We start from the raw sequence: 14,931 nt of genomic DNA, 5'->3' as shown, positions 1-14,931 counted from the left end.
TCCTGACCCAGAGGATGGAGGCGGAGGTGGTGGAGGTGGGAGAGTCTGCAGCAAAGGTTTGGTGGGGGCACTGCTGAGAGACAGGGCAGGAGACGAAGTAGCTGAAGTGGGAAACCCAAGCATGCCCGCACCGGGAGGCGTGAGAGCTGGAAACGACAAGAGAGACGCCGCGGTCAGTGCATGGGGCCGCAGAGGGCTGGGCGCTGAGCCCCCAACGGAACTCCCCGGCGACGTGGCCACAGCCCCGGCCCATCGCACACGATGCATCCCACACACTAGGGGAATCACCGCACCAGCTTTTCTGAGATTGTCCTGTTCCTTATATTCGTTTTAACCCCTGCCGTAGCTCTAAGAAACGTCATCTGCATTTACCTGGAACATTTAGCAACATTTTACCTGGAAAACAAAGCCTCTCTCATATTATAAAAGACAGATGGTGAGAAAAAGGACATCCTGGTAAAAAGAACAGTGGCTTCTTCCGATTGGTACACTTTGCAAGGTCCCTACACTGGTTCTCATTTTAACCACCTTTTGCTATACCTCTGGGAAGGCCGGCCCACTCTCCTTCACTTGAGCAGGTTGATATTTATCATGTTTGCTGAAGGTAATTAGCTATCAAATAAAACGAAATCCATCTGCCTAAGTTCTGGTAGACAAATGCACTAACATTGAATAAAGAAGGTGACAAGCTAATTAAATAGCGACAGTAAATGACCACTGAAGGCACCAAAACCCAAACAGCAGTGATGTGACAGCTACTCATGACGATGTCTGGGCATGGTTGAGCATGATTTCACTTTTCAGGGTACGGGTTAAACTACTCAATGCCATCCTGACAATCTGGCTAACAGAATACCTGATAGGAATCGAATACATTAAAGCTCAACTTTATCAACCCCCAAACAGAATGATTCTTCAAGTTCTGCTTGTTGTATGCAAAAGCGATTCTCACCCCTTGCCCTGGCTGGGTGGCTCAGTTGGTTGGAGCGTTGTCCCACGCACCGAAAAGGTTTCCCGTCAAATTCCCAGTCAGGTACATACCTAGGTTTCAGGTCCTGTCGGGGCATGTACAGGAGGCAACCCATCAACGTTTCTCTCTCTCTCTCTTCCTCTCTCTCTAAAATCAATAAAAACATATTATCAGGTGAGGAGCAAAAAAAAAAAAAAAAGATTCTCACCGTTAGAGAAGGGAAACTCAATGCTCAGGTGCTCAGTAGGCAGACACCCGTTGGGTAGAGAACCACGACTCCTATTGCAATGCAAGAGGTCTTTGCTGGGTTTCAAGTCCCCAGTCTAATGTAGAGGCTGGTAATAACCAATGAGAGCCATTTCTGTGAGTTGGATAGTTGGGTGAGAAATTGCATGACAGCCCAGGATAGAAAAGGGAGTTGTAAAATCTGCGCCTTTCCTGAACATGGTTTTTTTTTTAGAGGCAAATAAAGTTGATTGGAAAAGGAACTTGGCTGCGTGGGTGGTGGTTCTTTCCTAATGGAGGGAAAGATCACCACTGAATGACCAGGACAGGACTGTGATGGAGGCCTGATGGGCTTATGGGAGAATTAACCAGAAGGTGAATGGAGTTTGAATCACTGGTACATAGCTGTAGAAATAATGATGATAGATTTAAGACAATCATCTTTTGACTGTTGGTCAATGTCTTACCTCCATGCTAAATGCAACAGTTGGGTATTAACATTTTTTTTTTTTTTAAGTGACACAAAAACTGCATGCTTCTATTTCTGTAGCTAGGAGAAAAAAAAACATTTTAGTTTCTTCATTGGTCTTGACCCAGCTGAGAAAGCTTTTCTTAGGCTTAGCTAACAATTCAAGATGCACTAAGTCCTCAACATCTCTCTCAACTTTACCCTCACCATTACATTACTGTCAATTAGCCCAGCTGACTACCAGCTGCTCTTCTCCGTAACCTACCACACCCAACTCTTCTCTGACTTGCTCTGAAATATGTTCTGTAGTTGTTTCAGTGATAGTCTCTAAGGAATGCCCATCATGGTAGAAAATAGTCTCCCAATATCCTCAATGGTAAGGGAGGACAGATGCTAAAAATTCCATTTTTTTAAGCAAGAAAACGGATTCTTACAGCTGCAAATATTCAGATGCAAAATGCCAAAAAAAAAAAAAAAAAAAGGAACAAGAAAGAAACTGATCATAGTATCCACGTTTTACAGAACAATGACCTGTACAATTGAAATAAATTAAGATGAAAATGACAGAAGCTTTGCAGGGTATGGTAGGAATGAATAAATTCTCTGGTCTTTAATCCAATTTAATATGATAAAGTTCTTGATTCCTGGTACTTAGACTTATTAGCCCTAGACAAACCTGTGACAAAAGGGAATTGCTTTTGGGGGGCCCAGCTCCCTTGCCTTTACTACTATGCCTGGTATCTTCTTTCTACTTGCCTCTGCATAAAATGTTATTTGCAAGAAAGAACCAAAGATATAAATACACCTATTTCTGAAAAGGCTTCATATATACTAGGTTAGATAATTTGAGGTTTCTTCCCACTATGGTATTCTGATTTTATGATATTCTATGCTATTTTACATTTAACAGAGAATAACGTATTAAGTCAAAGAAATTATTATCTAATTATAGAATTTCAGGCATGAGTGATTCAGGCGGACAAAGCTTTACTAAGGACAAAAGAGTCTTCCTCGCGTTGTTAGGATGCTATGTTGGTAGCCAGCTTCTTTGCGTATTCATAAAGCTAACCTTACTTCAAAGTCTAGTGCAGTGAGACTTCAACTCAATAACTAAACCCCCTTACACGTGAGCTTTTCCCCATAACTCTAAGGAAATTGCTGGCTCATCTATCTCTGTGTCATGAGAATTTAAGACAAATGCTAAGGAACCAAGAGACTTAAATAGCAATGGCTGTTAGAAAGTAAGATGGTCAATGGTTGTTGACTAGGCTTTCCCATCTGATGGGGTCCACAGGTTCCTATCCAGAGGTCATACAACGAAGTGAAGGTCATGCAATGAGGTCATGCAATAGTCTTCTAAAATCCCAACTGCTGTAGTCAAAACTATTAGGGATTTCTAGGAATTCAGCATCTTGAGGACTAATCTGAGTTAAATAATTAGCTGTTAAGTAAAAATTTTAGACAAGATACAGATTTAGGATACTGAACAATGTACATGGGGCCTACTAGTGAGAGACATAAGCCTGTAAAAGTCTGCAGCAGAAGTTCAGTAGCCAACTGATATGGAAAAGCCAGAAAGAGAAGAGAAAATCTGAACAGTGACCAAAGTGCGGAATCAGACGCACTCTTTCCCATTCCCTAACTCCTACTCCAATTCTTTGAAGTTCCACTAAGAGGTCCAAGTTTACCTACAGATAATCTCAAACTAGCACAATTTGGTTTGGTTTTGTTTCCCTGAAACAGCGGCCTACTCCCAAAAGTAATGCTTTGGAAAGAAAATGCCTGTCTCACAAAGAACTTAGATGTGGTTCCTTTTCCCCATGTTCTTTGATCGAGGTCTCCTAGAGGGAAAATTTATTTCTGAGGTGAAAATAAAACTAATTATGTACACAGGGCCACAGACAACTGTGATAAAATTATTAAAGACTTACTCTTATCTAGATTTACCCCACATGTGCTAGTAAATTACGCTGAAGTATGAGAAAAATGCAGAAGGCATGTTCTGAGGTTCCATTTAAGGAAATTGGGTTAGGCAGTATTTCCAAACACTAAAGGAACATATAAAAATCAGACACTGCCTACAACGATAAAGTAAATGTGTTAAAAATAGAAAGGTTTCTATTCATCCTGAGCCCCCCCCCCAAAGGAAGCTAACATGCTCAAGGATAAAACGTCAATTTGAAGTTTTATAATTCTTTCCAGGCATCCAGGCTTGTGGTATTTCTCACCACTTTCCCTTTTTGCACATGATCATGACAGAAACGAACAAATGTGGAAAAGTTTTTTAAGCAGAAAATGATTCATTTTATTTAAAAACAAAGGCACACGTGACATCCATTACTGCTGAAAGGGCCTTCTTCGTGATCTCAAAAGACTAAATAATTTGAAGATTTCTTGGAAGTAAGGCAAGGAAGTTTTGTGAGCAAGAAAGCTGGTAAACAGCACTTCTGCCCAAAAAGAGAAAAAGAAAAAAAGATGCTGAAGCCAGGAAATTTAGAGGGTGATAAACACTAAAACTGAACATGTGCATCGCAATTACTGGGCACCTCCAAAGGTGGAGCCTTTGGAATGAGATGTACTACCTATGGTACATCTCCTGTTTCATGGAGTCCCTTCTGAGTGATTTCCTTAGGATCAAAACCTTCAAATCTACCTCCAAAGGGACAGGGTATTTTTTCAGTGGAGCCTTTCCCGTCTAAAATTCCATTAAAATGGGCCCATCGTGAACATGGCATATTCTCAAAGTTTATTCATCTAGATAAATTACTGCGAGAACCCAGGGCATGTGAGAAATACAGAAGTATTCTACTTATGAAGTCATTTTCTCCTGCTGACTTCACCTCGCTGGTATGTTGATTTATCCCATAAAGCAAAGGCGGTGCTTGTGTGATGAGAAATAATACAGTAGAAAATGATAGAAAGATGGAGAAGCACAGCTCCCCTCCGTGAGGTGCCTAAAACACTCAGTGTCACCCACCACAGGTCAATTAACTTAAACATGTGTGACTGGGAAGGATGGGAACTCAGGCTCTCAGAAGGGGTCCTGCTGGTACCTCTGCTATGCTCACGTTCAAAATCTATCAAAACAAACAAATAAAAACAATTCAACAGAAATTGCCAATCGCAGCAGGTATGTTCACAGACCTTTTCTCTTTATAACACTCTTGGTCTGTTTCGGTCCATGACTGACTGAAGCAACAGGTGCACCCAGTGCTGAGTTCCCTGGTGTCTGATGCATTTAAAGATACCCTCGCTGCGGAGGACCTGCCTACACATCTTCCCACAAGTCGGGTAGCTGTGAACAGGGCCCGCACTTCAGGGGAGGTACACGCTGTCCTTATGCTGAGCAGAAGGAGGGGGAAGGTTTGGGTGTTTAAGTAATTCATAAACATCTTCTCTCTCCTCCCTTACTTTCTCTCCTGCAGGGCAGTCAGCGAAGGACCCACGGTCCAAGCAAAGGCCTTCTGATCCAGTGGGGAGAAAGGCCACTGTTTGGAGGGGCAACTACACAGGCATCAATGACCACAGACACTTGGACCATTCTTAGTGCATGTAAAATATCAAATGTTCCTCTACTTCACACAATATTTTATTTAATGTTTTACGTACATAACTGTACATTTTATATCACTGCTCATAGGAGTTTCTCACATTAGGCTTTATGTGGGAAAACTCTATTTTACATAACTGAGCATAAGAGTTTTTCCACATAAGACATTTTTCTATGTTCACTTAAGAATCACAGTGGTATATAAAGTGGGACTAGAAAACTGATACATTCATGTGCAAAAATAATAGCCTTTGCATTGTTCTCAAACCAATTATATCTGACAATTAAAACCTACAAACAAAACACATAATTTTAGCTCTGATATTTAAGGCCTCAAGCATATCCAGATAATGAAGCCCACAGTCTTAGGGGGAGAAAGTACAAGTGTGACAGTTCAAGGAAGGGGCACTGCAGCTATGTTCCTGGGGCCATTCTCCATGTGTGCAGACCCTTCCTGCTTCTGTCTAATGCCAGCAAGGCACTCAGGACAGGGCGCTCAACGAGCCGGCCACAGCCAAGAGGCCATCTGATGTCACTGTTTTCATGTATCCCGAGGTAGAAGGTAAAATGGGACCATCTTCCTCAGATCATATGGCAAGTTTGTTTTTTGTAGGAGAAGGGCGAGGTAGAAAAGTTTGACACTTAAGTAATAGTTCAATTTGTGCAAATGAAAAAAGCTCTCTTGTGTTTTGGAAACTTTCTAGAAATATGTAATTAGTTAATTCTAGATAAGTCTCTAGAACGTCAAAATTCTCTTTCAAAAAGAAAAAATATCACTGTTGATTTGCAAAAATAAACTTACTTTAAAGAAAAAATTATAAGAGAACCTTTTTGTTCTATTTTGGATAATATATAACTTTTATATAACATACAAAACATTACATATTTGTGATAAGTTTGGCTATGTCGTTACCTAGCTCACTGTACTCATTTTTTTTAACCTAATAGAACTGCATACTTATACTTATTCATGAAATTAAACCTGCACAAATTACATTTCTCTTAATGAACACAGAACTGGATTCATTTTCTGGGGTTGCCTCAGAAAGCTTTACAATTTTGCTTGACTTAATGATAGACTTTGGCTGGGGTGGGGCTGGGGGTAGAAGGGCACGGAGTAATATTAATATATCTCTAAGGTTGCAAACTTATTTAAATAATAAGCAACGGATGTTACAAAAATCGAAATCTGAAAGCAATGCCAAATTAAAACTTATCTCAGAAGTCATATTGTTAGCAGTTAAACTTTAAATATAAGATGTATTAGCTGTTAGGTGTAATGTAGGTGAATTCCCTTAGCTTTTGAATTGCCCGGCACTTATGTGGGGGGAAAAAAACAAAACAAAACAAAACAAAAAAGCCTCCCTTGGAAAGAATATAAATTAAGATACCAATAACTGTATCATTTAGTGCTTCACTTTCTTAACATGTACACCAAATATTATACCACATGTTTGTGCTGAAATGCCAGTTGGAATCAGTATTGAAGTGGTTCTATAAAAGAATATTTCTAAGACATACAGGTGTAATGATGTAAATAATGAATGGATTTCTGAGACACTGCTATGACCTAGCTTGTCTTTATTTTTCTGCATATGCTCAGGTAGACTTACTTCCTGGTTATTAATTAGAGCCAATAAAAAATATATATCTCAAATAATTTAATGGCTTCACTCACTGAAATGGGAGGGATTCTAATGCACCCTGTTTCTTGGTTACATGTGATCCGCTGCCCAGTGTTACCAACTCGTCAGACTGACTCCCCCGGAAGCGACTTACTGTTTGAGTTCTGTGGGAACCCGGGCAAGGAAGATGGGCCGTTCATCCCAGGGAGGAGAACCGGAGGCAGGCCGGGGAGGCCCGGGTAGGCTGCTGGAAGGCTGATGCCGTGGAGGGGGCCGCTGTCCACCACGCTGGGCTGCTGCACCGCCAAGCCCAGCACATCGGAAGCTTTCTTGATCCGGTCCAGTTCTTGCTGGGCCATCAGCTGCCGCACGGTGGTCGGGGCCAGGTAATCTTTCTCCCTGTCAAGCTGACTCCCAACGGTCTCCCTCACTTTCGCAATGTGCTGTTTGGAGAAAATATGGTCTCTGATGGACAGGCGGGCAGAATACTTGACCCCGCACAGGCTGCACTCCGGTTTGGCGCCTTCTGCGCCCCCCTGGTTGACCATGAAAGGCTTCCCGATGTTGATCTTGAACTTCTTTTCCTTGGCGCGGGCATTCTGGAACCACACCTGGACCACGCGCTTGGGCAGGCCGATCTCGCTGCCCAGCATCTCGCACTCCTGCATGGTGGGGGTCCGGTAGTCCCCGAAGCAGGCCTTCAGAACCTTCAGCTGCAGGTTGCTCATCTGGGTTCGGAACCGCTTGTGGCCTGGCCGATCGTTGCTTTTGGACTTGAAAGGGTTGCTGGACCCGAAAGGGTTGGGGGAGCTGGGGTCGGCGATGCTGGACGTCTCGCTGCGGTCGGCGTTGTCGTCGGCGTCGTCCGTGATGTAGAAGCTTTGGTCATGGTCGCCGTCTTTGTCGCCGAAGTGGATGGAGGGGCTGGTGAGCGAGAAGAGGAATTTCTCCTCGCAGACCTCGGCGGTGGGCGTGGTGGCTGCCTTGGGCAAAGCGTCCAGGGCCTTGGGCTCCTTGGGGGACAGCGCCGGCTTCCCGTCGGCCGGGCCGCCCAGGGCGCCCTCCCCGTCGGCGGGGCCCTCGTCGCCCGTGGTGGCGTCGCTGAGGGCCGTGTTGACCGACGACGTCTCGTCCAGGTCGGCCTTGCCCTGGTCGTACCCGGCCTCGGCGGGGGCGGCGCTCAGGGCCTCCGCGTCCTCGGCGCCCTCGGCCTTAAAGGGGGGCGGGCTCAGCAGGTTCTTGGGGGACAGCTCCGCCGACTTGCTCACGGGCGTGGACACCGTCGAAGCCAGTTCGTTCTCGCTCGAGAGGTCGATCTTCGTCAACGGCAGCGACGGGTAATCGAAGTAGATGTACTTCTGCGGGCTGTCGCCGCCGTCCTCCGCGGCGAGCAGGGGGCTGGGCGGCAGGCTGTACCCCGCCGGCTTGCCCTCGCTCCAGTGGCGCGCGCGCACGTGGCTCTCCAGCGCCGACTTGGCCTTGAAGAGCGCGCGGCAGAAGGGGCAGCGCTTGTGGGACTGCGCGGGGCCCACGGCGCGGAACTGGCCCTTCCGCTCCCGGGCGCGCGTGTTCTGGAACCAGACCTGCACCACCCTCTTCTTCAGCCCCACTTCGCGCGCGATGTGGTCGAGCATCTTCCGGGTGGGGTTGGAGTCCAGCAGGTACTTCTCATAGAGGACCTCCAGCTGCTCGGGGGTGATGGTGGTCCGCAGGCGCTTGTCGCGGTGCTGGTCCTCGCCGTGGCCGCCCTCCTTCTCGCCGCAGGCCGGGTCCTCTTTGTCGTCCAGCTTCCTCTTCAGGGAGGCGGCGCCGGCGGGGGGCGCGGGGGCGTGCGGGGCGGCGGCCTGCGGGGGCAGCTGCGCCAGGGACCCGCTCAGCAGCTGCCCCGTCATCAGGGGGTTGTTGGGGTCGAAGATCATGTAGGGCATGTCCAGGGGCCTCTCCAGGAAGGGAGAGTGCAGGAACTGGTTCTGAGCAGCGAGGAAATGCATGTGCTGGTGCTCCTGCCAGAGCTCGGGGCTCGGGAAGGCCACGGTACACTGATCACATTGGTATTGGAGTAGCTGTGGAGGTAGACTGTTCTGGAGAGGGGGCATGGAGATCTGCAGGGGGCTGGACGGGACGGGCGTCTGGGAGGCCGAGGGCGGCCTCCCAAGCAGCGGGGGCTGTTTGAGGGGCTGGGGCTGGGGCTGCGCGGCCGAGGCCTGCGGGGGGTCCGAGGAGGAGCTGGGTGCTGAGGGCGCGGCTGGCTTGCTGCCCAGAGAAGGGGGAGAGGGGTCGCTCTGCTTTGGCTTTTCCGTGGGATAGTCAGGTTTGGGAGACGTCTTCTCGGGCTCCGGTTTCGGGGACGGAATCAGAGGGGTGCTTGTCCCGGAGCCAGAGCCGGCGGCGGCGGCGCCCCTGGCGGCGTCCGCGGGGCCCGACGGCGCGCACTGCTTGTAGAGCGCCTGGTCGGTGGCGTCCAGGGAGTCCTCGGTTTGGCTCTCGTCCTGCGCGTCGTCGTCCTCGTCCTTGTAGCACTGCTTCTTCTGGTGCGTGATCAGGTCGAAGATGCGGGGGAACACGACGGAGCACTTCTTGCACTGGTACTGCATGGTGCTGGTGCGGATGTACCGCTCGTTGGTCAGCTCCCGCTTCTCCGCGTCCTTGGCCTCCGCCTGGTTCTCGTAGCTCTTGCGCGCCTTCTGCCGCGCGTTCTGGAACCACACCACGATCACGCGCGTGGGCAGGTTGAGCACGGTGGACAGCTGCTCTATCTCGTCGTCTTTGGGGTACGCGTTGGTGTCGAAGAAGTCCTGCAGGACCCGCAGCTGGTAGTCGGTGAACCGCGTGCGGGACGACCTCTTGCTGAAGGACGCGTCGGCTTTGTAGTGCTCCAGCGGGGAGGGCTGCGGGTCGAGGCGCAGGTCTTCCAGCACCGTGATGGGCGGGTTGCTGAAGTTGTAGGGCGAGTCCTTGTTCCTCTGCCGCTCCTTGAAAAGCGTGTTGCGGAACCAGTGCTTGATGACCTTCTGCGACAGCCCCGACTTCTCCGCCATCTCCTGGATCTGCTCCTCGCCGGGGGAGTTGTTGATGTCGAAGTAAGCCCGCAGGATCTTCAGCTGGTCGTCCGTGATCCTGGTCCGGGGGCGCTTGAACTGAGAGTGCCTCAGGAAGGCGGGGTCCAGGCCCAGCTGCTGCTGGCACAGCTGCGTCAGGTCGGCGGACAGCGCGTCCATCTGCGGCAGCTGCAGGGCCAGCTGCGGGGGCAGCGCCGGGTGCTGCACCGGCTGCATCATGATGGACGGGAACAGGGGCAGGTCCAGGGACACCGGCAGCTGCACCTGCGGGGGGGCAGAGGGCGGCGGCGGCGGCGGCGGCGGCGGGGGCGGCGGCGGCGGCGTGGGCGGGGGCGCCTGCAGCGGGGCGGGCACCGAGCTCGGCATCTTCGCGGGCCCCAGGGAGGGCGGCTGCGGGGGCGCGGGCGGCGGCGGCGGCGGCGGCGGCGGCGGCGTCTCGGGCGAGGGCGGGGAGATGGGGTAAAGCTTGTCGTAGGCCTCGCGGTACTGGCGCGCGAACCTCTCCAGGGCCCGGGAGGGGAAGAACTGCCCGTGCACGTGCTCCTGGTGGCTCTTCAGAATGAGCACGTTGGAGAAGAGCTTCCCGCACGTCCCGCACTCCAGCTTCTCCGCGCTCTCCCCGTCCCCGCCCCGGCCTTTCTTCTGCACCTTCTGCCGGTTTTCGTTGTACTGAATGACCAGCTCGAACCCGAAGTTCTCCAGCAGCGCTTTGGCCGCGTTGCCCCTGGCCCCGGAGGCTATTCGGGGCGGCGGGACCGACGGCTCGCAGGGCTTGGGCTTCTTGGAGTCTCTGCCGTCTTTGAGGCCTTGGGCGTCGCCTGTACATTCTTGCTTTGGTTTCTCTGGCTTCTCCGCGCTCTCCTCCGCCTCCCTGGAAGCCGGCGCGTCCTTCGTGGCCGGGCCGTCGGCTTGGTCTTGTTTCAGGAGCTTGCTCGACGGCGGCGGCGGCGGCGGCGGCGGCGGGGGCGGGGGCGGCTTCTGCGCGGGCATCGCGGGCTGCGCCGCCTGGAACTGCTGCGCCTGCTGCTGCAGGATCTGCAGCTGGGTCTGGCCGACGTGGTGCTGGCTCTGAATCTGCTGCTTCAGGTCCTCCAGCAAGGACCCGGCCATGCCCGTCATGCCGGGCATCCCGAAGGCCGCGGAGCCCGGCAGGCCCAGCTCGGGCCCCAGGCCGAACTCCGTCCCCGGGATGTAGAAAGGAAAGAGGAACTGCGGCTGCTGGAACTGCAGCAGAGCTTCTGGGGTCACGGGGAAGTGCGGCAGGAAGGCCGGGTTCAGGAACTGCGGCGGAAAGAAGGCGGCCTGCTGCTGGAGCTCCTGCTGCAGCTGCATCTGGATCTGGGCTGGGGACTGCGGGGCGTGGTGCGCCGGCGGAGCAGGGATGAGCTCCGCGCTTTGCTTTTTATTTAACTCTTTGGCATCTAAGTGGGTCTCTTTGCCGCCGACCGCCGCTAGGCTCATGGACTCCAGCATCGCTGGGCCGGGGCTGCTCACGTTCGCGGCCGCGCCGTGGCCCCCGGCCCCGTGGCCGCCCGGCTCCAGCTTGGCGGCCCTGGCCTTGGTCTGGTGCAGCACCGACCGCATGTGGATTTCCAGGGTCGAGCTTTGGCTGTAGGCGACGTTGCAGATGCTGCACTTGTAGGGTTTGTTATCTGTGCCGCCGCTGGTTTCTTGGGGGACGGGGCTGGAGGCCTCCTGCAGCACCTTCTTCAGCTTGTGCAGGTGAGAAACCGAATTATAATGGACCAGGAGAATGTTCTTTTGGGTGAACGACTCTTTACACACCGTACACTTGTAGGGGCGAGACGGATCCAGGAACTTCTCCATCGTGAAGTTTGGCCCTTTCCGGAAGGGTAAGGTCCGCTTGGGCTCGGAGCCCGTGTCGTCGGGAATAGAGCTGCCGTCGCTCCCCACGGGACTCGCCTTCCCCTCGGGGTCCGCCTCGTACTCTCGCTCCATCTCCTGCTCCAGGGCGTGGTCGTCCTGGGCCGCGGCGTCGCCCTCGGCCCAGAGCTCCCCGTTCAGGGGCAGGGAGGCGTAGAGCTGCTGCAGCTCGGCCTCGCTCAGCTCGGGGTGGCCGGCCTCCAAGTGTTTTTTTAAAGCCTGGAATGTGCGGAAGCTACGCTGGCAGAGGCTACACATGGTGGCGGCCCGGATGGCGTGGTACTGGGAATGGATCTGAAGCTTCTGCATCGTCTTGAAAGCCAGGCTGCAGTGGCCACAGCGGTACTTGTACACGTGGCGGTCGGACACCGACGGCGGATGCCTCTTCTGCTGCTCGCTTAGCTGGTCCTGCAGGGCGTCGGGGAGCCTCGCGTCCTTACTGCCGTTTCTGTTCCACTCGGACGCTTCCGTGGGCTCTTTGGCTGGCTTCTGCTCCTCGCTCTTTATTTCCACGCTGGCCTTCGGATCGTCCAGGCCTGCCACGCTTTTGTCATCCGTCGGGCTTTCACCTGGTGGGAGAGCACACACACGGGTCACTGACAGGAAGGCGGCCTGTGTGCCGAGAAACATCGTAAGGAGGAGCCTCTACAGGTTTCCGCTTAACTGATTCCCTGGAGAAGTGTTTATTGAGCAACTGCTATGTTGCAAGCACTGTGCCGGGCACTGCGGATACAAAGGTGAATGAACATGAATCGCCTCTGGCCTCAAGGAATTTAAGGATGCGGAGGAAAAGATTTCAAAGGCAATTATAGCATGCTGCAGTTGGTGTGACACCAAAGGCCATCCCTCCGTGTCCAGGAATTAGAAGACACAGGGTATTCTTGGTCCTCGACACGTGGGTTTCCCCAAGGGCAGTGACAGACAGCCGGGTACTAACTATGCATTGAAAACTACGGCTCTTGGAGTATATTTTCTCCTCTGCGCTTTTGTTGTAACTCTTGGGTAGTAATAATCGTGGTGCCCTAACACAAATGCAAGCCCCCAGGAGTGTTTTCCGCAGACCTGGTCACAGGCCGGAATACCTGAATACTTCCCAGACCCCTCAGCGGTGCCGGCTGCAGGTGTGTCCCGCTCCGATTTCTCAGAAGCGGCTGCCGGGAGCAGCAAACTGTTTGGCATCATCACATCAGGCACAGGCACCTGTGAAGACCAAAGGGGTTCGTGTCAAAGGTACCCCAGAAATCACAGGCTCCGCCACATCTGCCACAGGGCAGTAGCATCCAACTTAGATTTTTCCAACCAGGGCAGGGGCATTCTGTGGCTCTTACAGGCCGCTGCTGCCCCTTCCAATTTCAGGTCAATGCCACCGCAACGCTGTATTCTTTTCTCTTTTAAAAATGTTTTTGTAGGCCTGTGTCTTTATACTGATACTCAAGAAAGTTTGAAACCCAACGTGTGCACGTGACTCATCTGATTAACATTACAGACATAAAAGCGAGGCTGTAAAATACGTTCCTGACTAATCTGCACCCGTATCGTATTTGTTTCTTTTCCTAGCAAAAGAGACAACACACGGGCCTTGGGCTGTGATTCCTATAACACAGTCAGTGAGACAGCTGTAAGCTGCGAAGAAGAAATAAATTTCTATCGACCGATAACTGCAGGGTTTGTGTTGCTACCTTTCCAGGGACTATGTCACACACGCGTCAACACGTGGTGTCCTTACTGTCATCAGCAGCTTCTCCACGCAGTCTGGAGACACGCTGTGCAGATGTGTCAGGTGCAGCTGCAGGTGCATCTTGTTGCTGAGGACGTCCTGGCAGAGGGGACAGCAGATGACCGGCTGCACCGAGTGCTGAGACAGGACGTGCATCTGGATACGACTTTGGTCCCTACTATTGTAGTTACAATAAGGACACTGATAGAACTGGAAAACATTCAATAAACAGGGCGAACGTTATTGTTAGTCTGATGACGTCATGGTATCGAAAGCAATACTGAGGGTTTATCTGTTGCCAAGCACAAGGTCTACATTTCAACAGCATGGACTCGAATCATTGGGGGCTCTAACACCACCAGGAGCAATAATAAATACGGTAAAATAAATATAATAAGTTTATATAGCAAAGGGGGAAAGACATATTTACCTGTTCGTGACAGAATTTATTGTCCTCTGTAAGTTTTGATCTTTTCGCTGTGACATCTTCTTCCTTTGCCAGCAGGAGTGGCTGGGTCACCCCCGCCACACTGACTTTTAGCTCCTTTTCTGGTGAGATTATTCCTGATCCCCCCCAAAAGAACAGAACGTGTCAACTTCAAAAAACTAACAACGTCAAGCTTGAAAGATCCTATGTTTTTCATCTAGCACGGACTCCAAATCCACCAAGTCACAAAGGAACTGGACAAGCACTTATAAATGATGCTAATGTCAAAAGGCAAGAAGCACACCTCTTCATGTCCACCGACCAAGTGGACTTTATAAATATATTTTAAAATGCACTCCTGTCTCATGTTTAGATAACCCTAGGTGACCTTGAAAGACTCATCAATAACATGTGCTCGCTGGTGTCTCAGGCTGCCTTTATCACATTAAAGCAACTCTACTCCCATTCACAAATGCTAACCTAAAAAATAATTATTTTTACTAATGTTTAACTGCCTATCTCTTTTCTAAAATTCTTGAACACTGAAGATATTTCAAAATTCTGAGATAACTATAGTTCAGAAACAAAGATAATATTTTGATGTGGTGAAAATGGGATTTAAAAATTAACTATACATTACATGTCTTCTGCTGTTTTTCTGATTTACTCTTTGCTTTGGACGGTTGGCCGTACGTGTAACATTAAAGTCCAAATCTCAAGAAGATGGCTGTTTTACGAGGTTAATCCAAATATTCAGTGTTAAAGGGAGCTTAAAATTTTGCCTAGATGAGCAATGTCATGTGTAAGGAGCCTCACACACATCAAAGAGAAGAGTGTAATTCTAATTTCCCAATCTAACAGAAAATTCTCTCCCGCATCAATTTTCCCGATAATCTCCTCTGCGAGGCTGGATATTATGGCGACATTGGGTAGGCATGTCACATGCATCTCACGACAAACACAAAACCTCATTTACCAGCCATTCCAATCTCATCATAGCACGGC

General features: G+C 50.5%; 1 protein-coding gene across 5 annotated transcripts in view; it reads right to left on the bottom strand.

The window, feature by feature from the left end:
• Nucleotides 1–14,931, bottom strand: part of ZFHX4 (zinc finger homeobox 4) — a 173,829-nt gene that overhangs the window by 4,115 nt on the left and 154,783 nt on the right. For all 5 annotated transcript variants that reach the window (XM_081116657.1, XM_081116653.1, XM_081116655.1 and 2 more), the window contains 5 exons: nt 13,930–14,063; nt 13,509–13,709; nt 12,865–12,982; nt 6,994–12,351; nt 1–146 (listed from right to left, as the gene is read on the bottom strand). The exon at nt 1–146 is cut by the window's left edge and continues 4,115 nt beyond it. In XM_081116657.1, coding sequence (XP_080972783.1) covers nt 1–146; nt 6,994–12,351; nt 12,865–12,982; nt 13,509–13,709; nt 13,930–14,063 — 5,957 coding nt within the window. The remainder of the gene's footprint in view (nt 147–6,993; nt 12,352–12,864; nt 12,983–13,508; nt 13,710–13,929; nt 14,064–14,931) is intronic.

This window comes from Miniopterus schreibersii (genome assembly GCF_964146895.1).
Source record: "Miniopterus schreibersii genome assembly, chromosome: 17".
Classification (NCBI taxonomy): Eukaryota; Metazoa; Chordata; class Mammalia; order Chiroptera; family Miniopteridae; genus Miniopterus; species Miniopterus schreibersii.
Note: the sequence above shows the minus strand (reverse complement) of the source record. Positions and strands in the feature narration are given on the sequence as shown.